This window comes from Nymphalis io, chromosome Z (assembly GCF_905147045.1).
Source record: "Nymphalis io chromosome Z, ilAglIoxx1.1, whole genome shotgun sequence".
In the NCBI taxonomy this organism is placed as follows: domain Eukaryota; kingdom Metazoa; phylum Arthropoda; class Insecta; order Lepidoptera; family Nymphalidae; genus Nymphalis; species Nymphalis io.
The window spans coordinates 1578575-1606279 of record NC_065918.1 but is presented as its reverse complement, the minus strand read 5'-3'; the positions used below and the strand labels follow the sequence as shown (position 1 = coordinate 1606279).

The 27705-nt window shown below is 31.9% G+C and overlaps 2 protein-coding genes across 6 annotated transcripts in view; one reads left to right on the top strand and one right to left on the bottom strand.

The window, feature by feature from the left end:
* Nucleotides 1–510: 510 nt before the first annotated feature.
* LOC126780354 (GATOR complex protein NPRL2-like) lies at nt 511–14476 on the top strand. Of its 3 annotated transcripts, none has more exons than XM_050504775.1 (11): nt 511–581; nt 2046–2240; nt 2648–2739; nt 3905–4061; nt 4289–4400; nt 4959–5197; nt 5528–5638; nt 6459–6593; nt 7560–7720; nt 9010–9198; nt 11974–14476. In XM_050504775.1, exons 2-11 carry the CDS (start codon nt 2055–2057, stop codon nt 11996–11998), a joined length of 1407 nt encoding a protein of 468 aa, XP_050360732.1. In that variant the 5' UTR covers nt 511–581; nt 2046–2054; the 3' UTR covers nt 11999–14476. The 3 variants fall into 3 exon arrangements, with proteins under 3 accessions (XP_050360732.1, XP_050360733.1, XP_050360734.1); XM_050504776.1 differs by lacking the exon at nt 511–581 and adding an exon at nt 1263–1280; XM_050504777.1 differs by lacking the exons at nt 511–581; nt 11974–14476 and having other exon boundaries at nt 1936–2240; nt 9010–10461.
* Nucleotides 14477–14641: 165 nt separating this feature from the next.
* Nucleotides 14642–27705, bottom strand: part of LOC126780353 (proton-coupled amino acid transporter-like protein CG1139) — a 36239-nt gene continuing 23175 nt past the window's right edge. For all 3 annotated transcript variants that reach the window (XM_050504773.1, XM_050504774.1, XM_050504772.1), the window contains 7 exons: nt 21593–21715; nt 21227–21377; nt 20888–21097; nt 20085–20357; nt 19617–19795; nt 18465–18634; nt 14642–17388 (listed from right to left, as the gene is read on the bottom strand). In XM_050504773.1, the coding sequence (XP_050360730.1) occupies nt 17150–17388; nt 18465–18634; nt 19617–19795; nt 20085–20357; nt 20888–21097; nt 21227–21377; nt 21593–21715 (1345 nt within the window). In that variant the 3' untranslated portion in view covers nt 14642–17149. The remainder of the gene's footprint in view (nt 17389–18464; nt 18635–19616; nt 19796–20084; nt 20358–20887; nt 21098–21226; nt 21378–21592; nt 21716–27705) is intronic.

Below are 27705 nucleotides of genomic sequence, written 5' to 3'. Positions count from 1 at the left end.
AAAATTAATATGATTGATAATGTTTTTAAAACTAATTCACTTCACACAATTGAACAATAATAATTGATAAATAGGTATTTTAATTAACATAGGTATATCTATGTTAATTAAAATACCTATTTATCAAAGAAAATAAATATATTATTAAACATAATTATATATATATATATTTGCAATCGTTTTAAGACACTAATTTTTAATTAGAAAACTATGATGAACTGAATAGGTACTTTATTTGAAAAATATGATGAAATTAAACTTTAAAATTACATTACGTACTTTGTTTTTGATGTATTGGTAATTTGTTAATTGTAATAATTACTGTAATGACTCTTTAATTAAATGATAAAAATGGGAATTGATTTAATGTCAATATTCTCATATGCATAATATTGTATAGTCGAAATTGGTAACTTCGCAATTTTGTTGCAAGTAGAAGGTAGTTGTAAAAAATCCATAAAATTAATCCTATAACTCTGTGTCTGTATATACATATCTGGTAGTGGCTGTGTGACTTGAAACTCAAAGTTAAGAATAACATTTTCGTGTTATTTTATTTTCAAATAAAAGGTGCTAAAAAAGTAAGTACAGTTTATCCCTTCTGTACACATTATAAAATTGTGTTAAGGCAAGGTTTTGAGAGTTAATCTTCGAGTTTATGCGAATTAACGTTGAACTGTCTTGTTAACAATGACATATTATACCCACATAATATTTTGTTCAGCTTGCTTTCTTTGCTTGAAGATGACCTTTTTTGAAATTAGGAATAAGTATAAGGCGCATTGTATATTCTTAACCCTTGTTAACGGTGCAATAATATGTCTCGATTGGCTCCGAAACTCAACATTCGGCGTACGGCATCATAAAAAATAGGAAATTATTCAAAGGTCCCAGATGATATGTCGAGCATATAATAGGTAGATAATGTTATCTACCTGATGGTTAATGGTCGCCCTTGCATATAGACAACGAAACTGTTTACTGCCAATGAAACTGTTGACAATTGAAAGTGTATATAAGCAAATTCTTACAATGCGCGACGAACCACGGGAACTATTCTGACTCACTATTCATACAAACCAAAAGCGTTACCAGGGGTGACATTAAAATAAAGCTTTTGGCAATGATCTACACGGACAATTTTACAGGTTTTTCAGTATTTATACCATGCATAAAATCTACTTATACACCAACTCCCATTGAAGCAGCGTGGTAGATGGATGAGCTACAGAACGTCTCTATAAGAGGGGAGGAGACTTGGCCTGAAGTGTGATACTACTGTAAATTTATTTTTTATCACTTGTGCCATCAGATTACGCATTGCAGTTCTAAAGAATGCAATTACCTACCCGTTGTAAAGAAAGTTTACCTATATAATATTACCTATATAGACTATATAGTCATAATTAATTAATTGATTCCAGAAGCAGTATTTAAAAGCAAGTAATACTTTTGACTTCCAATATCCTTGTTGAGTCTCAATGTTCCATCAATATATTTTGGAGTCTATTTTATGTAATATTCTCATATTAAGCATATTTTAGTACCTATAGAAAATTGAATAGGGGGAATTTATTACTTATATTTGTCTGAAGTATCCTAAGAAGTCAACAAAAAAAACACTCCCAGAAACGCATGAAAAAACAATTACCTACAAAATTTGCTACACAAAATGAGTGAGCGATTGCAGTCTACTATCAATTTCCCATTTAACAGACCTTACAGTTATTTCTTCGGATATTTTACTTTACTTTTTATTAAACAGTTCATTTTAGCTAACTTTAAAAAACCTTACAGCCAAACTGTAAAACACTTGTATCCAGAGCTAGTAAGTAAATGAAAAGAGGAAAAGTCTGTGGTATTTCTATGGCAATTGTCAATTGACAGTTAAAGTTTATGACGATTACGATTTTTTTTTCAATTCGTGGAAATGCACACTACAGTCTACAATGTCATGCGATCGGCGATCCTTATTAGTTTTTATAAAGTGGTAGTCGTAATAGTAAAGGGTATTTTTATTTAAATTTATAATTATGTTCTGCTAGTTTTGTCCAATGCAAGTCTATCTGGATTCCGCATCAGATGTTGAGCATGACAACGATGTTGATTCAAATATCTCCTTAATGTCCTCAAAAATCATGGAAACACGTTATTACGAAGGATGTGGGCGAGAAGGACCCATCCGATGCATATTTCTAGGCGAATTCCATCCAGTTGCAGGACCTAAAATAGCATGTCAGGTAACAAAATAAACCTTTATCGCCTGTTATCAGACTATCTATGAACTCAATTGTTTATAAACATTTCGTAACTGGTTATTAAATTATTTGATAAATTGTGAAAAATTGTCTTTGTAATAATACAAATTCCTTAAAGTTTTCTTATAGTTTGATTCGTAACAAATATTTTGGAAATAATTTTAGTCTCATTTTATTTAAATATATTATTTTTAAACAGCTTTAGTTCATTCTCAACTTGTATATGTTTTGTTGAATTAAAGGTAAATTAATTATATAACAAAATAATTTATCATAAAGGTTAGAAATAATATACTACTGACATCAAATTGGTACACTTTTCAATAAATGATGATGATAATATGAAAACAAAATCTACTTTTTTAGTTACAATATATCATTAATTTCAGTTTCCTGATGATTACGTATCAAAAGAGCTCTTTGATTCAATAAGTGGTTATATCATTCCAAAGCCTCAGATTCAAAAATGTACAATGACTATGTAAGTATTATGACACCATTTAATTAAAAACTGTAATAATGTTCCCATTATTTACCATGATTAAGTATTTAAGTTTGGGCTGCACACAAGAAAAACTAAATAGTTCTAGTTCTTTGTGGCATCTGTAATTAAAATAGCTGTAAAATTTACTTGCTGAAAGATATCGCTAAGAAATGATCAAGATGCTTTAATCATGTCAATTTGGAGGGTTAGAGAATGTAGTTTAAGTGTGAACTTGAATTTCTTTTCGCATTGATATATATAAGAATCATTTGCGATTAGTTCTCAGCAGGTCGTTATTGTTTCTTTGTTATGTTTACTATATTTTTTTCATTCCATAATTGGTTTATTAAAACAAGAAAAACAATTATATTGACAGATAAATACATGTGTGTTTCTGTGAAGCTTTGTTGTCTTTGATTTATTAGTAATCCCTTATTAGATTAGTAATAGAGTAAATAATTATTTTTACTCTATTACTGATTAAAATTATTACACTTGCCTATGAATGATTGTATTTTTTATAATGATTATGAGTGTTATGCATAGTCTATATAATCTGACGGCATTTAATAATGAACTATAAAAAATGAACATAAAAGTAATGTTAAGGTATGGTAGATAAAAAAAACACTGCTGTCATAGCTCTCTTCTTATAGAATCATTAAATACTTGGTTAACTAAAATAATGTGATTTAATACAATATGTATATTCAATTCAGCTAAATAGAATTAGACTTGACACATATTTTCTGTCTCACCTATAAAAGAGAGAAAGCAAAACATTTAATTGATTTTCTATTTGGACATTTAGTAGTGGTTATTGATTCCATTCATAATCTAAAGTATTGAATTGCATGAAGAACTTATGTTGGAAAAGTTGAAAAATGAGATTATTGTAGTACAGATAAAAAATGTTAACCTGACATGTGTCATGGTACAAGAAAGTTATATATGTGTTAAGAAGTAACTGAGGGTAAGACTAAAGTTAGATATTAATAAAAAAAGAACATGTTTGCCGATCTCAAATCAATTTATTATATAGATTCAATTTCTATTCTAGCTGTAGTTAAGCTGGTATAGAATTTAAATCCAGTTTTAGATAAAGATGAAAAGTTTTAAATTATTAATAATTAATAAAGCTGATATAATAATGCTTTTACAGAAATGCACTTGGTCATAAAATAGTCGGTTATCCTATAAGGATAGAGAACTCACGATATGAACGTAATATGTACCTGTTCAATCTCTGCTTTGTCTGTGATAGCTGGTCGAAAACTGTGCAATATGAACCCGTTGTTAAGAAACTCGGTGAACACTTGGTAAGTTAGACACTTACAGATACACTGATTCTGTTCTAGCTATTGTGACACAAATCTACTCAAAAAAATTTAATTATATTTATAGCAACAAAATCTAATGAATACTACTTCTGATTGTCACTAAACTTATTATTAATTTTATCTTAATTTTTCACAATGTTTTTTGGTAATCGAATTACCCGTATTGTGCAGCACAAAAATTTAACTCATTCATTTTTTTTACACAGACAATTATGGAAGAAGAAACTAGATTTGTGTCGAATGGTTCGACAAAACTGCCGACACTTCTTGCTCACTTATTACATGACCTAAACACTTATAGGAAAGCTACATTAGTTGGTGCGTTATTTTTCTTTCTTAGAATTAATTTTTTTTTAACAGAATAAGAAATATAAATATTAAACATTCTTTGTTAATTTAATAATTATGCCACGTTGGTCTAGTGGCTACATGTAGAGGCACTGAGTTCAAATCCGTCAGGCCAATAAAGAGTTATTGACTTTTTTTGTCGAAAATTCTCACTGACAGCCCGGAGTCTGTACACTCCTGTGCCTCGTAAAGCCGTTGGTCTTGCGCCTGAACTCTTTCCGGTCATGTCGGATTGCCGTCCCGACTAATCTCAAACTCTTGAGATTGGTTGCCGTGACCGAAATCGGTCTGGAGGACATTATTATTAATTATGACAATATCTATTTAAGGAAGCAAATTTAATAAAAGATATAAACAACTTCATTTTAGTATATATAAATACATAAATATTGACTTAATCCTTAAGAGTAAGTGCTGCTTAAAATCAAGTAATACATAAATTTTTCATACAAAATCTGCTGATGATTATTGATAGATATAATAAAAAAAATTATGCACTCTAAATGATAACCTAATTTGTTCAATCAGAAGGCGACACAGTAATGCACTTGAAAGTGCTCGAAGTGCGTAAAGATCCTACGCCGGTACACGATTTCGACGTACCTGTATTGGTCGCCTCGGTGGGGCTTCCTCGCCCCGGGAGACCGCCTCGTATAGTTCCACAAGAAGGATCTGAACAAATACCGAGCCAGGAACATTTGGACGTGGAAGATGAAGAGCCCTTTGAAGTTGATATGGACGCTGATTGGGACCTAACAACCCGACAGGTAAAAGAGAAAATAATCACCCTTTTAATGCAATTCAAGCATTCTTTTTACATAAATATTTGGCGAACTTTTCATAAAATTGCAAAGAAATCATCCAAATTCACAAATTTTCCGATATTGAGTCCATTTGGCTTGTGATCAACAAAGGTAGGGTTTTCTTTCATTAGATTATGAGAGTGCTACTGAACCAGAGAGAACGACTAAGCCGTAATTATTAATGGTATACGACATTAAGGTCTCGTGAGACCTGGCTAAGGATAAGGTATATCCGGCTATTGAGAAAGGGTTATACTTATTAAGCTTTGTTTAATAATATTTCTATTTATTCAGCTTCTACCGCATATAAATGGTTACAACCACGTGTCGAAGATAGCGTCCGATACAAACGTGGAGAAAACTCTCGTCAAATCGTGTATACAAAATTTGGTATATTATGGGGTGGTGAGTCTACTACGATGATTATTTGATAAAATTAATGCTTTTGCTGTGAATTGTCTTTAGACTATGTAAGCGAAATTTCAGAGCCAAGAGCCAAGCGTGTAAAGTATGTGTAACATTTACTTGAATCTTTTCTACACCTTATTCACCTCATGTAATATGAGGTGGCCTGGTTTTTACCTTAAACATTGAATGCTCAAACAAGGAGCAATAGTCATGCGCCACTGAATTTTCACGTGCATAATTTGTGCTTAAAATACATAATGTGCTCGGCAGTGAAAATCTGCTAGATGTGTGTTTCCCAACCTGCAATTGATCAGAATCTGATATTTACAGAAAAATATAAAGAATAAAGAAAAATAGATACATATATAATAAACAATTGTAATTCTCGTTTTAACTGCCTCGTTGGTCTAGTGGCTTGATATAAGGCCGCAGACCCGGAGGTCCTGGGTTTAATTCCCAGGTCGGGCCAATAAAAAAGTTATTGGGTTTTTCTGTTAGAAATTTCTCAGTAGCAGGCCGGAGCCTGGAAGTTGGAAGTGTGTACACTCCCGTGCCTCGGAAAGCACGTAAAGCCGTTGGTCCTGCGCCTGAACTCTTTCCGGTCGTGTCGGATTGCCGTCCCATCGGATTATGAGAGTTAGGGAATAGAGAGTGCACCTGTGTTTGCGCATACACTTGTGCACTATAATATCTCCTGCGCAGTTGGCTAATCTCTCTTTGAGATTGGCCGCCGTGGCCGAAATCGGTCTGGAGGACATTATTAATTCTCGTTTTAGTACACATATGATACAACATTACGCTTTTTATTTATTTTCAGGTGGTTCTGATACCTGTGTTGAAGTTCAGTAACATGTACCGAGCCACGCCGAGTCTCAGCAGACTGTTCAGTGACCAAGAAATGCAAAAATCTTGTATTTCTTTCCTGAGCAACGCTTGCGAAAATAAAGAAAAAGTAAGTATATTACTTCCTAGTATAGTTTCCACGTTTGTTTAATGGATTAGATCCAATGGCAGAAAGATAAATAAACCTTACATTTACATACCATGCGATTTCCTAATAGATCGGCTATGTTATGCTCTACAAACATTTCTTAATAAATGCATCTCTATTTATAGTACAACTATTCTACTACTAATACGTATAATACATAAATTTTATGCCCAAACATCCAATAACAACTTCGCTGACACTCAAAAGCCATTTTTCACGAATTCATAATAACGAATACCACAGATTATATGATATCTCTATTCAAAGAAAGTCAAAGTTGTTTATTTGTCTGTGTCCTTCTTGCTATTGGAATATAGTTTTTATCTTGATTGACAAATACTGATGACACTAAGAGAATATAATTACATAATTCGTTCCCTATAAAATATTTATATTAATAATAATAATTTCCTACAGACCGATTTCGGCCACGGCGGCCAATCTCAAGAGAGATTAGCCAACTACGCAGGAGATATTATAGTGCACAGGCGTGTGCGCAAACACAGGTGCACTCTCTATTCCCTAACTCTCATAATCCGATGGGACGGCAATCCGACACGACCGGTAAGAGTTCTGGCGCATGATCAACGGCTTTACGTGCTTTCCGAGGCACGGGAGTGTACACACTTCCAATTTCCAGACTCCGGGCTGCTACTGAGAATTTTCTGACAGAAAAACCCAATAACTTTTTATTGGTCCGACCTGGGAATTGAACCCAGGACCTCCGGGTCTGCGGCCTTATATCAAGCCACTAGACCAACGAGGCAGTCAATTTATATTAATTATTATATAATATAATAGTTTTTTTAGTTTTTTTATTTATGGGATTGGTCGCAAGTATGTGATGATTTAATCAGCTCATTTAGTCAAATGAAAGTCGCAATCTTGTTCATAATTAAATCCTATTAATATAAATATAATTTCCAGCCAATTCTTTCGGATGTACTTGGAATACTCTGCGCGCTACAGCAAGGGACCACTCTTAGAACTGTTTGCGAACGATTCTTTCCATCGCCAGGAGTGCCTTTCGATATTCGTCGCTTGGTTGTGTTCGCGCAGATCCACGGCCTCATTAAGTGTCTGAAGAGGTAAAATAAATTCTATTCAATCTCTTGTTAGCGTTACTGAATCCTCATAACGCTGCCATCGGTTACTCTGCAGGTATTATTTTTCTCGAATGTTTATAACTTGTATTATAACTAATCTTATAGAAATGAATACCTCGCCCCAGGATATCTGTATAATTGATAATATGTAATAATATAATAATATCCTGGGACATTTTTCACACACCGCTATCTGATCTGGGTAGGTACCACCCATTCATCATTCTACCGCAAAACAGCAGTACTTGGTATTGTTGTGTTCCGGTTTGAAGGGTGAGTGAGCCAGTGTAATTACAGGCACAAGGGACATAACATCTTAGTTCCCAAGGTTTGGTGGCGCATTGGTGATGTAAGCGATGGTTAACATTTCTTACAATGCCAATGTCTCTGGGCATTGGTGACCACTTACCATCAGGTGGCCCATATGCTCGTCCGCCTTCCTATTCTATAAAAAAAATATCATAAAAGAAAATGTAATACTTCACATCAGACAAGTCTCATCGCTCAAATTGAATCATACCAACTGAATTACTACTACACATGCTCACTACGGGTTTTCTTACTGCTAGCCCGTAGTGTGCCACTCGCCACTCTGCCATGTGGTAGTAGGGCGTTCTTAGACTCAATCTCTTGCCCTCTAAAACTTTACTTATTATATTATATTCACAAATAACCTAGGACTATCATTAAGGGTTTTTTGACTCTAATTTTTTTTTTCAACAACCTACTTCCCATGTCACACGTCACCTATACTATATATATATATATATATACGACGAAGACTAAGGAAAAAAATTGTCATCACATTGTGTTAATTATCTTAATAGAAATATCAAAATAATTTATAAAATATGTGCAACAGGAAAAAATATTACAATACGTAAGTCGTATCTAGTCGTAGTTTTAACTCGAGAGCGGCGTGTAAGAGACGAGCGTTCTTAATTAAAGGATTAAATTAAAAAGAGCGACACAGTTTTTTTAAATTAAATCATTAACATCGTGAGGAAACCTGCATGTGTCTAATTTCATTAAAATTCTGCTACATGTGTATTCTACCAACCCGCATTGGAGCAGCGTGGTGGATTAAGCTCCAAACTTTCTCCTTAAAATGGAGAGGAGGCCTTAGCCCAGCAGTGGGACATTAACAGGCTGTTACTGTACACAGCTTTTTCCAGAATATGAATAATTAAACTCTTCATTACCTTGTTAGACAACGGAATAGTTTAACGGCAAGTTAATTTATAAATAATTTTGTTTTATTACATTTGTAGGTATCCCGTGTACGTCCGCAGCCCGGTTCGGCCCAACGGGTTCACCCCACGATTGGACTCAATGCTGGGCATCCGGCGACTCTTCACCGGCAAGCACAGTGTTGATGAAATCTGCTGTCTCGCTCGAATCGACCTGGCTACACTCGATCAGATCATAGAAGACGATTCTAACGTCGCTATAATATGGAGGTAGATTAATTATCCACATAATCACGACACAAAAACTTAACTTTTTAAATTCGAATCAAATGAAAATTGTATTCAGCCAAGTTTGAAAAAAATCCTCAGTTCTTCCGCCAAAGAAACGAAAGTTCTCGAACTTCCATTAATTAACTGTTATAGTCGACACTGCGTAGTGTATTCGAAATTATGTAGACTAAAATTATACTTATTAACTTAAAATAATATCCGTCGTGAAGTTAATATTAAGGAACGCAATAATGAAGAATATTAACATATGATCAAATATTAATATGTCTTAGGACTCGTTTACATTGGCCGATAGGTAACGAATTTAGGGAGCAGGGCTTGACTTAAGATCTGCAGGTGCAGAACTATTACTAAGACACGTCAAGGGGAATAACCCCGCAAGCGGTGTGACTTTAGTTGTATTAAATACTCGCTCAGAACCTCATGAGTGATAAAACGTATGAGGTCAGCGATGCATGTGACGTCGCAATTACGAGTCTTATCGAAGCCATAGTGAAGCTCCACGCTCATATCGATGATTTATCTTACACGATAAATTAGAAGGAATAGTTTTCTATTTGTAATATTAAAAAATATATATATTTAATAATAATTTCATTGAATTTTACGATCAATGAAAATGTTACCGGTAAATAAAATCATTAGTTTATATACACATACACATATAAATATATTGAAAAGCTACAAAGGTTTGATTAAATGTTAATAATGTACCTTATTAATAAAAGACATTGCCTTGCTTCGTTCTCGTTGCTCTCGCTATCCGCATTTGTATAACAAATAGTATTGTGGGCAGCGAGTCTTTACTAAATGTTGCCTTTTAAAAAAAAAACACCTTCAATTTGAATTATTCGACTATTGACTAATACATATTGATTAATACAAAGCCTATAAGTGTATTTAAAATTAGCAGATTACAAATTAATATTAAATTTTTCTTCTATTTCTTTAATGTTCTCTATGATTCATAATAATTCAATGACAACATCACATCCAGAGGTGCTTTTTAAATTTTTTAAAGAAACAATTTCTTAAACTAGTCTTAACTAATTATATACGGACTTATGAACGTTGCTTAACGACTGTGTAGATAAACACTGATTTATCTCTTTCTGACAATTTTGATTTGACATTCGAAAGAAGAAGACAGAGCATTATTTACACGCTGAAAAACATTTATAAATAAAGCCACTAAAGGTTTCCTCGAACTTTAAATATTATGCGAAAATAATACATATAACCTTTTTCAGTCGAAATCTTAATAAAAAATATATACGCTTAATTATAAAAAAAATGTGATGAATAAGAAAAAATTTCATTCAAAAATAACCTTAATTAGAAAATTAGAAAATAATTTTACATTTCTAGGCTTAATTTATAATAATATCCGTTAATAATAACAATTGGCCGAGGATACTTTAAAATAATTTTGCAATTTATACTTTTTTTTTAAATATTTTCTTTACTTAAATTTAACTTTTTTATATATAATTATTTATTAAAATATTAGAATACAGATATTTATTTTTATTAGGATCAAAACGAACTGAGGGTATTTAATTTTAGTTTAAGTTTAAAAAAAAAAACGGTATGCCTTAAAACTAAAATATATATTTGTTCCGTCTGATTTCGCTGTTAATAGATACTGGTATAGAAAAGACTAATCATTTTTATCGTTTTTCTTCTTTCGTATATATAATTACTGATGTCGCTTTATTTTTTTAATTATGTCGTATGAGTATTAATAATTTACATTTTTTCAGTTTCGTCTATGCTTCAATATTATACTCATAAAGCAAACATTACATCTCATTACAATTCCAGTCATGTTTAAAATTATGAAAACGAAGTTACGAAAGATAACTTACTTTAATTTTTTATGAAATATTTATACTTAAAAAAAGTTGCCGTTGTAGTACGCCCACTGGGCGTGAGACATGTGAATACTGCTTATTGAAAGAATTTATAATAATTAAAGAAGATAAATATATATTCAGTTAAATAAATTAAAAAAATGTCTGGATTTTATATATATATATAATATGAAAATGATGATACAAAGATAATTTTCTTATTGTTATAATAGCAACGATGTGTATGTATACGCGCCACGCACACGCAAGGGAGTAGAGAGTGGGGGCGTGACCCCAATGGGTGTTTTACACCATTAATGTCAATGTATCATTGTGTTACCAACGATTATATTATTGCCAATATATTTTAGCTCATATTAGGTGGTCGTAGTGTGTAGATGATTTATTTTTTATATTTATTTATTTATATATTTTTTTATACTTAAATTTCGATATTATCTCGAAAACAAAGCATAATAATCAGTATCACAATAATAATAAATACTTATTAAGGCATGTATTTAATTTATTAAATACGTACCGCATTTTAAGGGGATTTACATTATTCTAGTATTTATGGAAATAGTTTCTCTAGTTCTCTTTTAACATTTGTGTATAGGATTAGCTCGTAAAATGCGCGTATAATTGAAAATTAAAATAATGATTTTTTTTTTTGAATCGATTTCCTTATTTTTATATATATTTATATTTTCTTAATTTTCGCATTTGTTTGTTTGACAACGAAGTGATGATAATATAAATTAAATTGGGATTTAAGACTGCCTTCTTAACCATACAAAGTAAAACAATAAATAAGAAAGAAAGAATTTTTGTCGCTATTTTTAATATTTACGGTTACATACGGTCGCGTTGATAAGTCTTTTTGTATACCAATTTTCAGACGGAGACGAACATGTATGTCATAGGACGTGATAAAAATTAGCGTTTTTTTCAAAACATTATCAGCAGAAGTTCGAAATTGGGAAATGTTTATGCTTCCGTGGTAACAAATGGTCAGGAGAACCGTCACTTCAAAATACCACAAATTTCAATGTATGCCTTAACCTTACCGATACTTGAACAATGCGACAAGATAACGGGTCTAGTAATAAGCTACTTAGGCGTCATCTGCAGGTGGATGGATTATTTAAATCATACTGTATCACAATTTTTTTTTTTAATTTTCCTTAACACTATGAGTCCATTCAATATGTGTATCTATTTTACTATTTACACTGCCACTGTATGAGGCGTGTGTGTGTGTGATCGTAGTTTTAAATTATATTTGCTTATATCTTGAGATTAGGGCATTTAGTGTGCCGTTATCAATATGTAATTATATTATTAGCTTTATATTCACTGCCTAATCATATAGATGTCATTGTTTTTATTCGTGTTTAGTTGTATTGTATTGCTTTTATGGAATGCAGGTATCACGAGGATGACAAATAATTTTGTTAATTATAGTACAATTAAAATGTGCCTTTTTATTAAGAGCAAAGGTTTTTGACTTTTGAAATTCTGAAAGTGTACGTATCCATCATTGATGTACTCGTATGTAACGCTACTACCGTGGCGCGATCCTGGAGCTGTGAATGTTATTTGGTATTTTTTATGGATATTTGTGAGCGACATGGTATTTATAAAAGCAAATGGGCAACAGGCATGTACTCTGCCGTACTTATATCAAACAAACATCGAAAGAGAATATTATATTCCAAAATGCGTAGTCCGTGCCTGACCTATACTGTTCGCAGAACAATTACTTAAGAAATATGTGGGTTTGTGAGTGAACCGCTTGAACGCATCCCTTGTATTAATGTTTATAATTAATTACTATTGATGAGATATTTATTTTATTTTCGCGTTGTTCTCTCAGCACATACTTCGTTCGTAATATTTCATTGCTCGAAAAATTTGGAGGAGGTTACGTGTCGTTCATGTTGACAGTATTATCGAGTAAGTTAGATTTTTGTAACGAGTTAACTAAAAATTTAATACGCAGCCGTGTCATTTTACTACACTAATTTAATCGTATCGAATAATAATTTAACCTTTAAATAGAGTTTAATGAAATAATTTTGTTTATTTTTTTTTAATTAGTTGAATTTACATGTGTAAAGTTGACATTGTTCTGCCGCCTTGAAGTTCCGTTAAATGTGTTTATCTTATAACAAAATATATTTACGGAAAAAACAGCAAATATGTATGTCTAGACCACGCTTATGATTTACACGCAGTCAAGTTTGCTCACTTTGAATATTTGATAGATTGCTCCAAGCGTTATGTTATCAAAGAGCTAAGAAAGTAATTAGTAAATAATTACATAATTCATAAGTACAATATAGTTGACCAGCTGCCCGTCCCAACTTCGGACGAGTTTGCATAAATCGTGCAAAGTAACCGCTTTAATATTTTTATTTAGTTTTTTATATTTAGATTCGCATAAAATCTTTTCTTAGCGATCGTCTACATCACAAAAGTAGTAACTATGCTATATTTCAAATCTATCGGACCTAATCTTTCGGAGATTTCGTGTCTTAGCTAGTTAGTGTTATTTCACTCATACCACGAAGATTTACGGCTACAAATCAATGCATTTTAAATTAAGTCACGTGACAACGCACCGTGACATTTACGTTTTACAATTCGAATTACTTCGAACAAATTTAATGTATACAAACATGTCTCACAAAAGTCAACACAATAAAAATATTAAAGCTTACTAACTGATAAGTTATTCAGTCACCTGCTTTGTTATATCCATATATGTTCCATAATAGAATAGAGCTGTCTGAAGAGAATGTCTGACGTTGTCAGGGGACGGCACAGGACCCGTTACAAAAACCAAAAGACATGACAATGTTGGTTGAGATATCTAGTGAGAGGCGATTAAATTATAATTACTACACGAATAATGTTGTTTTTATTCAAATATCTAATTGTTAACTAATTAAGTAACGTCTTAAAAATGATTGAAAAAAGGTGAATACATAGTTATAATTATTAGTAAGACGTCACTGTTATTGTACGTACTTACATTGTTATTTGAAACTAACGATCTTCAAGCGGCAAAGTATTATGTTTGAATTGCACTTTATAAAACAATGTCAACTAGTTTACGATTTTTTTTTTTGTTGGTAACAATAACAACGATTGGCCTTTTGCGTAAAAGGTTTCCTTGGCACGCTGCGTGTCATTCGTCACGCTGACTGTTTTGTATGTATGTACTTATATTCGTTTCTTTAAGTATTTATTATTTGTACAAATTTAGGAAATGGGTGTATATTTAAACTTTTGTATTATTTATTATAGTTTTTAGATTGAATTGTAATACTTTAATATAGAAATATCAGTTTTGGATCTTTGAAGCTATTTTGTAAATTCATTTAAATAGTGGTTCCTCTCCATGGGTAATATTCATTTAGTAAAATTCTCGAAAATTATCTTTATGTTTTTTATTTAATACCAATTTTTATGTTGATAATAATATTTCACGATTCTCTAGTGTTAAAAAAAAACTAAGATTTTTTTATGTAGTATTTAACGGATGTGAATAAAACACTAAATCATGTTTTTAATCTTTATTTTCTCAAAATAACGTAATACATATTTATCACAGTTTATAAGCAAGAAACTGGCACAAATATAACATCTAAGCAAGGTTCAGCACGTAGCGATTTTAATACAATTACAATCGTATATACAGCATTTAAAATTAGCAAATCGTTAGCGATTTATTTCCAAATTAAAAGAAACTTTACGTTTTTTAAACGACATATGAGTTACAGTAAGATTTTTCATTACGAAGTCTGTGACCGGCGTATTGATGTTTATGTAATTTGGATAGTAACTTGCTTAATCCTAAGTATATAATAATTTTATCCTACTACACAGATTTTAACGGTAACAATATTGGTATACTTTAATAAATCATTTAATTCGCTTTATTTGTATTTCTTAAACTAATGAATTATATAACACTAATTTTACTAAGCTATTATTGTATTCTTGAGATTATTTCGTATGTATTTTTAGGAAGTCGGCGGTTAGTGTTCACCATCGCCCGATATTGACACAAATATTTGAATATATTATCAATATAATAAGAATATGTACTGTAAAAATTATACCTACCCACACGTCAACCAACGCGGCGTCAACCATAGCATATACATATATATGTATGTTATATTAATAATCATTCATTGTATAAATTCGGTTTTTTTTGGTAATATTAAATTCAATGGTCTTTATCATAAACAAATTACTGTCTTAGTAAGTACTACTACAAACACAAAAATAAAATAATTTAAATACAATAAAAATCAATAAATTCGTAAATTTTATTTATATTTTGTTATTAAAAATAAGTTGTTGTTTACTCATTTTAACATGATTAACATAAAGTCTAATGAATTCAATTAAATATTAATAAGTTTTTAATAATTTGATTAATTTCGTCTTATAAATATGCTGCCGTTTCGTTTCAGTTCGCTGCGTATACGATGGTCGATCTAGCTAAAGCCTAATCTAGACTTTTAATATCGTCACACATATAATTTAAATATCTTATTGTCTATAATTAATATGAATAAATATTAAATCTAATGTAATATTCATACCAATTTTACTATGCCTTATATATTAAAACAATAACTGTTACATAATTTCATTATATACAATTAAATTGTAATTATGCTGAGTTATTATAACTTCATGTAATTAAATAGGTGAATATATATATTTCTTAAATATAAATAAGTATATTTTTTAATAGTCAGAAGGCATATTTCAAGTTCTTTAAGGTAATACAATCGAAATATATTTAAGTTATAAAAAATAATGAAAAGTGTATCCGTTATTCTATAATGTAGGTGAAATTTTATTAAGAATTTTATAACCCTGATTCCGGACGCAACAATCTCTTATTATATAAATAAAAGATTATAGCGCTTTTCGAAAATGTCTCTTAAAATAGTATCTATATGATGTTAAGCTTTAAATTGTGTTGTAGCGTATTAACAATGTTGATGCATCAAAGGTACCGTACGCAGTGTGCTGTTGTGGTACGAAAAGAGATATTTTTATTGTGTAATTTCTATTAGGCCTACTGACCCGTACAGTGCGACCAGGCGAGGGAGCGAGTAATAGGCTTCGCTTTATAATTTGCGTTATCTTGGGCGAGGAATGACGTTCATCCTGATTGTTTTTCTAATGAGAACACAGCTCTGATTAGGGCGTGGTCGGTGGGATGGAAAGCACTAATGCTCGTAGCACTATGAAGAACACACTGCGCTCCGCTACGTGTTCGCACAAAATACTATATGAAGAGCTAACAACGAGCATGCAACTTTGAGAGCTAGGGTGTCCACTACTGGGGCTGTGGGTACGCACCAAAGTTTTGCAGATATATATGTAAATATATGAGTTGGGTATGTTAAAAATATGGGATAAATTTAAATACCACTCCCTACATTAATACAAGTAATATATAAGTCAAAGATATGGTACACAGACTCAGATATCAGACTTGAAATAATCTATTTAATAATTATTTTTTTTAAATATTGATAAATTGCCATTTTTTTACAAATTTGAAGTTGTTGACAATGCTGCGCTACAATGGTGGCAGACGCTGTCCTTAATGTTTCTTACGGATATTTAATTACTATTGTCACTATTAATTCCTAATGTCTGCCAAATGAGCAAATCGAATTGGAATTTAGTTTTCCAGCTCCTAGCCCCCATCGAGAGCTATCAAAATGTAAAGAAGTACACGTAGTCTTTAAAATGTCCCGTGTAAAAAGCTTCGAGTGTAGAACTGAATGTATTTACCTAAGCCGACTGTTCACCCTACCGTTCGTTTCATTTATTCCTCTAAAACCCGTTACAATTAAGACCTATATATTCGAATAACAATCGTTCGCTTCACAAATGTAGACTAAGGATTTTATACTACCCATTTCATTGTGTTTGTCACGTAAAATAAATTAATTATATTAAACATTTCAAGAGATAAATAGCTTTTTTTTGTCTATTTCAAAAGCAAATACCTACATCAAACATGAAAATGATTAGAAAGCGCGTACAATGGACGCGACACTTTGATATGTTCCCGTGACGAAAATGAAAATGCCGAGCATGATAATAAAACCATTCTTCAAGGTCATGTAAAGAGGTATGTTATTGTTATTCTGGTAAGTTGCCACGAGCTGGATGATAGGGGGGAACATGAGCGCCAAGGCTGTGCTGCTAATCGCGCCCACCAGTGAAATAAAGAGTCCGAGTTGTGGTATTGATTCCGCCAAGATAACTAAAAAGATAAAATAAAATTTAGTACAAACATGTTAAATGGAAATATAATATTTTATTTTTACACAGTATAATTATTTTTAAAGAAGATGAGTTTATTGGCCACATGATGGTAAGTGATTACCGTCACCCATAGATATAGGCACAAAGTTATATCCATTTAATACAATCTCAACGCGTTTGACTAACTATGAGATGTTATTTTTCTTGTAAATAATATAAATTCACGCCGCTCCGCACGCAGCAGCATTAAAATTTACTGTTATATAGTAAATAATACTTCTCAATAATTGGGTTATAAATCTCAAAGATTGAGATATATAACCCAACTATTGAGTAACTATGACTATTGAGTAAACTATTGAGTAGATATGAGCACGTTCAAAAAAACAACCTCTTCAGATTCATATATTATTGTAGATTACGGGAACAACATTAAGTAATATATCCTACAGAGGGTGGGCTTCTGCTTGCAGAGATAAAAATATGATTAAAGTAACGAACAGTAAACCATATATTAAACTATATAATCCAATAACACCTTTGAAGATTATTGGAAACAAAACACTATTGGTAAGTTTATTATAAACTCTCAATGTCAATCATTCTAAGATATATTGATATCTCCAAGATTTGATCAACTATTAGAATTATGACACAGTTATTTTATAAGAGGTTTTCAAGATTAAATTTACAGTGTAACGATATGAGTGTATCGTCTACATCAAATTGAGAGTCTAAATATCAAATCAAATCTTATTCAATGTCTTTCGAAGTACTTACAGATTGGATGAAAAATTATCTACGAGACCTACAACCCAGAAGATGTTCTCTAAATTATCGGACGCAATATTCAATTGCGAGTAGGATATTTTTTTTAAATAAAATAGGTAGGTGGACGTGTGAACGGGCGACCTGACATCGAACTAAGATGTTTAAGTCCCTTGTGCCTGAAGTTACACGGGCTCACTCATCGTTCAAACCAGAACACAACAATACTAGGTATTGCTATTAAGCGGTAGAATATCTGATCTTCTATTTTCCATTATGTATTCTTATTAACACCAATTCACTTACAAGTAAGCATAACCATCAGCGCTCGATATCCCAGCTCCTTAGCTACTGACAACCTCCGACCAAATTTCTTGCGTAGAAGAGGCCAAGTGATCGCTATGGGAACGTAGAACTGCAACGGATACGTCAGTAACATCGCCACGGTGATCAGGACTTGGACTGTGGTGCTGAGACTAAATAAAAAAAAAGGTTGCAAATAGAATGTATATATGCTTTTAATTCGGATATTCTTAAAAAGGCAATTAGAATCAATATATACCTATTAAAATAAATAAAGCAGTAGAAGAGTAAAGTAAAGAAGAGAGGGAGCATACATGAACTTTTTAACGTATTTTTACCAGATTGATAAAAATTAAGATAGAACCGGTCGGAGAGTAATCGCCAATTATATTCATAATAATGATTTTTTATGACATAAAAAATAAGATAACTTATAACTATTTTCCAAACTAAAATAATGCGTATTTTTTCTGTAAATATGAGTGAAATTAGAATTAAAATTAGTCAATTTACTATACAGGTAATTAATATTTAGATTAAATGAAACATTCTCAAAAATACTAATTACGCTCAAGAAGACAACACCACATGATGGAAACATTGACTGATCGATCGGTTTCGATGCTTCATACTTTCAGAAACGTGAGGTTTGTTTCAAAACAAAGTCACGTTCGCTGTTCCTATTATGTACATTACAATTAGTTCTACTCACTGTGGCACATTTTAAAATATAATTTTAGGCATTCCTAGTTTATGTTTGCGAATGAAAAAGTGTATTATAGTGAAATAAATAACATTTTCCTCAATAGATTTCTGTCGAACTAATTTTCAAAAATAGAAAATGTCAAAAAATTAGTAGTAGTTAATGATAACGAAAATAACGATTTCCTCGTATTTTTGTGTATACCGTAAGGCCATACCGTCACCATTACCATTTTGTGTTTGAAAGTATAAAATAAATGAATATTTAAATTTTTAAGTTGATATGATATAGTGGGATAAGCATTATAAAATACTGTTGAAAAAACAGTTTTTATGCTTTTGCTGACTATAATTTTTTTTAAATCGGATAATGTATGTTAAGAATCTTTCCTTAATGTATACTCGAATACGTTCTTAAACTAATTCAGTAAATAGTAATGTTATCAGTCTTACACGTGTCCCGGCCGCAAGTTGAGGGTTAGACTTCCAGCGACATCGTCACCCCACTTGAGATAGCCGAGAAAACCAACAAGGACAAAGATACTGGCCACGACCACCATCCCTACGTTCAAGACTCCTAGGGGCTTCTGGAACTGTTCACGATTTTTCATTTCGTTCTTCAAAGGCAATACCTATAACAACAGTTACATTGTAATTTCTACGCAACAAACAATCATTTGAATTTAGATTTATATTGTATTGTATTTTGATTATACAAACCTATATAATACATAAATACTAAAGTCTCAACCACCGTTATAGCGAAGGGCGAGTGATGTCGACATAGTTCATTAATCAAACATTAAATTAATTAAATGTCTTATTTAACGATCAATAAAACAGTTTTATAGATTTGATATTATTTGATTACGCACACTTACTACTTCTGTAATATAATTATTATTTGAAATTTTTACTCACCAATCCTATACCCTCAAAAGCATAAACCGCGGTACCAAAATACAAAGGCAGTTGCTGCCAAGACGCCAAGTATACTCTCGACTCCACGGGTGGTAGGTCTTGCATAGCCTCATACAATACCGCACCAACCCCGATTGCCATCAAAACGTTGGCGACAGTTGAAAATGGAGTCAGATACTTCAAGTTTCGAACCATACAGAGAAGAAGAACCGGGATGACCACAAAAATCATATGGATAGATAGTTCAATGTGGATGCCGTACTCATCACATATCTGAAAAACATGAATAAGTGCAAATGTAAGTCAAGATTGAAAAGTATGCATGTATATAGCGTCAGGATGTTTTTATTAAGTTTTAGACGGAAGGGCTTTGTACAGACACGTACAAGACGCCAAAATAAATAAATAATATATATATACATATATAGTATATATATACTTATATGTAAATGAAATTGAGACATTATTCAAACTCGCGTGAAATTGCTTTTTTGAAATAATTTAAATGTTAAGAGGAATATATTTGCTTACTGTTAAAGCGTCATTAAATTAAATTCTTTTATTAATATTACGTCTACTTCTTATAAAGAAATACAGTATCAATGTTTTTGAAGTTATGAGCAACTGAACTCTCATTGGTCGCCTATTCCATCACTGAAAAAATTGTCAATTTTACTTCGGTTAGCATTCCTGCTATCCACCTACTACTATGTTTAAGCTTCGAGCTTTTATACTGAATTTGATGAGGTATCTTTTCCTTCTCATACGCAAAATAACGAGTAGCACTGCTCATTTAAACTTACCGTTTTAACATTATTTGCAATAAACACAATGTAAACACAGCAGAATCCAAGTTGAGTGATGCAAAGGAAAGTGTTGACGAGAATTTTCATTATAGGAGCCAAAGGTCGAAACTTCACGGGTCCGTATTCAAACACCAGCGCCACTGTGTCCGCGAAGCCTGGAGGTTTCTCTCGCTTCATCTTCCTGTAGATGTCTTCGGAACAGTCTAGCTGTCATAGAAAATAAATATTCACATCAATCTCATACTCCAATTTTATTTAATATATAAAGGATAGGATTAATATTTAACCTTTCTAGTTCATATTGACAATACTTTTGTTTATATATGAATATATTACCAACAGATGTTGGGCGTGTACGCAGATGACTCCAAGCACAGCCGTCATAATCGGAGCAAATATGATCCCTCCGTTTTTGAAAGCGTCCCCCATCGCGAGCAGCCCCGATCCAATGTTCCCTCGGAATAAGTGAAGCAATGTATCTGTATACCTGTTTATAATATAAAAACGCTTATAAGTACGTACGTTATTTGTAAAAATGATGTTAATCATATACCTTGCTTTTATTTCATTAAAATTTTATTCTAGCGACAATATACCAAAACTTACGAATAAGAGACGTTGGAAATAATTAACAAAAAACTCTAAAATATATATAGTTTAAAAAGCATACAAGTTTATTTTAAGCATTTCACAACAACTTACGAGGTAGGATGGCTGACGTGATGGTGACCATCGTCCCCACTGTCGATGTTCAACTTGTTCTTGCTTTCCAAATTTATTATCTGCTCACGAGATTGGAACGCGCTATATCCATCGGATATGTTACTGAAAATAATCATAATTATATAATATTCAGAATTATTGCTATATACAATACAAAAAACATAATTATTTATCACATTTATTATATACTGCGGTTTCACCGGCGTATAACTTAAAGAAATCACTAAGAGCACACTTATAATATTTCAGTATACCTAAAATATGTACGTAAAAATCAGAGTATTTAAAAATAAGTACTTATTATCAACTAACCGACTGAGTACAATTTTAACAAAACAATGAGAAAAAATTTATGCGGCGACGAAACGAAATACCTATGTAACCTATAAACTTTAACTTACTTTATTTACGAATCGAAAACAAATACTCGCAGACTTAATTTAGAACTTTTCAAGATTAACAATTTAGTCATACATGATTGTTTTATAACTTTAACTGTTGACGCAGCGCACGCAACTGAAGCTCTCAAAAGGAATACATTTTTCCCGTTTTTGATTGATGCTCCGCTCCTATTGGTCGTAGCGTGATGTTATATAGCCTATAACTTTCCTTGAGAAATGAACAATCCTACTAAAATATGAAACCTGAATGACAATTCATGCTTCTTACTTTAAAATCACAGACTTCCATAGAACCATTTATCATTTACCTATACTTACGCACGAGCGACGTCACGGGCAATAGCTAGTTAAATATATAGTATCTAAAAATGCAATGTGTATTACATATATTGTTATTTTTTTTTAATTCGTAGATGTCCAGTTTTTTTTTAATAAGCTAAACCCTAACCTAACAGAATATATTACAAGCGAATACAGACAGAGGTTTACCATGCCCCTGTTACCAGGGAGCGCCGTAAGTCTCCGATATATGTGCGATCGCTGCAAATAACTCATCGTCAGTACATTAGCCGCGGCACAAACAGCGCGGCAATCGGTGTGCTTTACATATACGCGTGGGCACGTTTAACCGACGTGTTTCCAACATAAGCTCATCCCAATTTAATATGATTGATCATAATATATGATATTCATTATGAATTCCAGAAAAAATGTCGTTTTGTATGCACGCGAAGTTGTAATCGGAACTTGGGAAGTAAAATTAAAGTACTTATATGTAATTAAGAGGTTGTATTATAAAAAAGCTATTAGCAAATCGCATGGAATATGCAAATCTAAGGTTTGATTGTCTTTACTCCTTCTTCGATTAGAATAGCCTATAAACATATATTATAGGCTATATATATACCCTTTATAGGGTTAGCGGTCAGTATGTTTAATGGCAAGATATTTTAATATAAATATAAGAAGAAACACCTTGCCCCTAACCAGCGGTAATATATAGGTACATCCGGTAAGTACAGGCAGATATAAAATTATGATGGTTTTATAAGTAACTTGTGTTGATGAGTGCATTCTTTAACACACTACTAATTGTTCTAATGGTGGTGGTAGACTTCTCTCTTGTATAAGGTGCAGGTTCAGACTTTATTCCACAACTACATATGCTCCGCTTCACGTTAATCAATTCTTGCTGATAGGCTTTATGCAGGCCCTTCTGGGTAGGTACCTACCACTCATATTCTTAATTCCCTAAGTGGCATATTAGCGTTGTATATATGGCAGATTGTTAAAATTAATTATAGTACCAATGTTTATGGGTCGTGGTCACCACTTACCACAAGGTGTCAGTCTATATGCCTTTTATAATAAAAAAATAGATACACATTTGACAGAATAATTGATCTGACATGTACAGGTTTCCTCGCGATGTTTTTATTCACCGTCGAGCACGAGGTGAAATATAAACACAATTTAGCACTTGGATGCTCAGTGATGCTTGCCCGAATACGTAAAAGTGAGCTTGGTTTATGGTCCACGTGTTCTATCCACATTTTTTTTTCAAAATTTCCTGCAAGAGGTATATACGACATTCAGCTGGAATTTAAGTATTAGGCTATGTTTGAAGCAAAATCTATTGATTTGCCCAAATATATTGTAATCCGCAAAATAAACCATATTCAAGTTGTATCTATTAATGCGGTTTGCTTAGACTTTGAGACAGAGTATTATTTTATTGGAAACATAATATCATTCTATCTCGCATAGTGCGCAACCTCATAGATATACAGATAATTTTGTTAAAATTTCAGTTAAATGTGACAAAAAGGCTAAATTATGTTAAGTATGTCATATTTTAGCTGTGATAAAGTGTGAAGATGTAAAAAGTATTCACAACACATAACCTTCCGTATTTATGATATGAGTGTAATTATTATTATTCTAGTAATTAAAGAAAAATGGATTTACTAAATTATTGTAATGCTTACTTATATAACAATTTGCTATTTGGTCTAGTTAATAATTGCAACCTAAAGCCACAACGTTTTTAAAATATTAATGTAAATTGTAATAATGAAATTAATGGAAAAAAAACAATCAGACGAAGAGACAACAGAACAGCAATAACGCAATGTATGTAATTCTGAAATTGATGTAATTAACACACCGCCATCTATGGGCTAATGAACGCAACATATACAACAAAAATACGTACATTTTTATAACTTTTGGTAGACTCAATCGATTTTTATGAAATAAAGACTAAACGGAACCTTGTAATACTTCTTATAATAATTCATTTATTTTAATTTGAAATTTTAAGTCGTTTCGAAGATAAGCCCGGTCAAACGGACACAGATTTAACTTATAATTAATGATCAGACGTTGGTACCATGTTAAAATTCGCTTTGCAAATGTCGTAACAATCAAAACATTGAGGGCGTTGTCTTTCATAACAGTTACTATAAAAGGTAATATAATATGCCTATAAATAAATTGACGAAATACACGCATAAATTATATGGTCGAATTATATGCAAATTGTATTGAATATAATTATTATCGTGTTCATTATTTAGTTAAATTAAATATAAATAAACCAATGTGTTTAATTACTTTTAATCAACCTAAGAAAATCAATCACAAAATAAACAGCGGTAACACACGGTGAACGTAGATCGTATAATTCTAATAAAGAACCTTCAATTGTTTATTCAAATTATTTAATTTCATTTGTAAAAACACAATTTATTCAACGTTTATCAATCCTAGCGCTTAATTTTATTTGATTTATCTTTATCAAACATAAGTAATCATTCCAGTTTCTAAAATTGCATTGTCCATAACAGATTAATTTAGTATGTTATTTAATCGAGGTAAAATTTCATGCTTCTAACGACCAGTTATTACAAGATACTTCTATTTAGCAGTGTTTTTAGGACAACAATGAAACATGATCGAACTTTCTTCATAATCTATAATAGTCTCTAAATTCAAACACAATAAGAGTCAGTTTCGCAATTATCACTGCAATTTAAAACAGCTTGTATAACGGTCTTAAGAACTGATTCACTTGTTTGTTAACTTTTCTTGGTCGGCTGAAGTAACCTGCTACCGCATTACCGAAACCCGATGCAGCAGCCGATACCGCACCCTGTAATGGGTTGAAATTCTGGTACTGATTGTGTTGGTAAGGCTGATTATAGCCATAGTTCACTGGTCCTCCAAATGCACCCTGGAATCCTTGACCACCATAACCGCCTTGACCGTGACTTCCGTGTCCGTGACCCCCATGACCGTGACCGTGTCCTCCATGGCCGTGTCCCCCGTGGCCGTGGCCGCCTTGAACGGGATATTGTTGAATCGGAGCAAGTGCTGGCCCGCCACCACAACCGAAGAAGTAATTTGTAACAGGCGCGTTTATGTATGTGTAGTCGTGGGGTCCGAACTTTTCCCCGAATGTCCTCCCATACCCTCCATAACAAGGGTTATTCTGGTGCTTTTTCTTCTTTCGATGCTTACGTCCGATATCGTCATCATAGTCGTTAACACCGAGATCTTTAGTTTCAAGCGCATCCTCGGATGTGACCAGGAGCACAGAGCTTTGTAGGAGTAAGATGATAATTTTGACATTCTGAAATAAACAAAGGATTTTAAAAAAATAGGGCAATGATTCGTTTAGATTTTATCGATGTATAGTTTTGATTTATTTACTATGAAATTTCAAGGGAGGGTTTATAGCAGTTGCGAAGAGTTTTTTTTAAATAATTCAATAAAAAGTAATTAATTATATTTCTATCATATATCACATATTTTGATCTACATTATTGTAATCTTTTCAATAGACGATTTAAAAGGGCTTTGTAAGAGCCAACATTACAATGTTTCCATTACATTGAAAATAGATTTTTTTTGATTTTCTCATGAGTAAAATTAATTATATTATATATATAATAATAATCTCATGAATAAAATTATGTCATAAGGCAATTGTGTGTTTTTATAAAAAAATACTTTTCGTTCACAATAATCTCTAGTGATATAACATTTAATTTAATCATTAAATTATAACATTTTTATTAAAACTGTTATCATCGAAAATTCCTAAAATTAAAAGACAAACAGCAAGGAACTTACCATTTTATTCCAGCGTTTATGTTAATCAGCTGTTTCGGTTGCCGTCTTCAAATCAACTAACTCCGTTATTACAAATTTGGGAGATACCGATGTCGAAAGTGAAAGCTTTATTCCGCATCACGTTACAGTATTAATATCGCAACTCTTAACGGCGTCAGCGAGTGTCTACACGGTGGTATGGAAATTATGCAATATCTATAAAGTTATAACTTACTACAACCAAATTACTATTGTCCCTTATAAAAAAAAAAAAACTTTAGCATTAGAATAACACAAACTTTACACAAAACGTTGCATTTATAATTCGAAGTTGAAATTTGACTCTTATTGTACACAAAGAAGTACCTTAAAAATATATTTTTTCGTTTCTTACGCTTTCATGTTTTAACTACTCAACAGTTCATCATGAAAATTTTGAATGCAAGTTGTCAGGGATGCAGATAAGGACATACTGTAATGGCACCTCTCCTCTAAAGCGGGCGAAGCCGCGGCCGTAAACTAGTTTTGTATATTGAAAAAGGTTTATAGCCATCTAACATCCAACACGTCCCTAGGGAGCGGAGCAGCAATCAACGTCATCTAATGCAGCTATATATTTGCACGCAACTCAAATAAGTCGAGTAACACTGCATCGATACATGGATGTTTTCTTACGTTGTTTTCGTTTACTGACGAACAAGATGAGTATATTTAATTAAATATATTGCCTAATTTCACGCGTTTTAACCACTGGGCCATCTCTTATTCTAATATAAATTAATTATTTTGATCAATTTTGCCGTTAAAGCATTACATTTCCAATACATGAATTCAAATGATAATAGGAATGAAATCGTATACATATATGTAGGTATAGGATTACAATCATATTTCATCCGTATTAATCGTAAGCTATATACAAATATAATAAAATTTAAATTTGTATGTATCTTTATATCTATATCTATCTATACCTATATCTATGGAAATTGTATTGTATTTGTGCGTATCTCAGGATCGACCAGTCCCCTAAAAATATATTATTTTAAATATATAACCTACCTATTTATTAAAGTAGGTAATAGACTAATTACATTACTAGAAACACTTAATATATATTATATCTGTATAAATTATATCTTAATGTCACAACCCTAAAAATCTCAATGTTATGTACAGTACATAGGTAACAAAATCTGACGTTGAAGAAAAACCCATCGTTTCGTAAGGTTTATACGTTGCGACATGGAACATATATTTACTTTGTGGGCTTAGAGCTGATGTCTGCTTCTACTAGCTTAGTCGTTTTGCACAACTTTATGGTAAAGTAATTTACAAGCGCGATTGTGATTTGTTGAATTATTTGGATTTTAAGTGATTGAGTAAGTGGTTTAAATTATTTTGTATGATTTGATGTTCTATTTTTAAAAAGACCATTTCGAGTACATTTAAAAATAAGTTTCACTTCAGTTGTTAAATATATATTGTCTTAAATTATCTAATAAAATACATTCCTTCGAAGATTTCATTGTAATTACTATGTAATAAGGTAATGTCGTGACAAAGACGTTAAGA

Coding starts and splice junctions, on each gene's coding strand:
- LOC126780354 (XM_050504775.1), top strand. CDS start 2,055: ATGCAAGTCTATCTGGATTCCGCATCAGATGTTGAGCATGACAACGAT. Junction 4,401..4,958: donor TAGGAAAGCTACATTAGTTG/GTGCGTTATTTT, acceptor TTGTTCAATCAG/AAGGCGACACAGTAATGCAC. Junction 9,199..11,973: donor AACGTCGCTATAATATGGAG/GTAGATTAATTA, acceptor ACCAATTTTCAG/ACGGAGACGAACATGTATGT.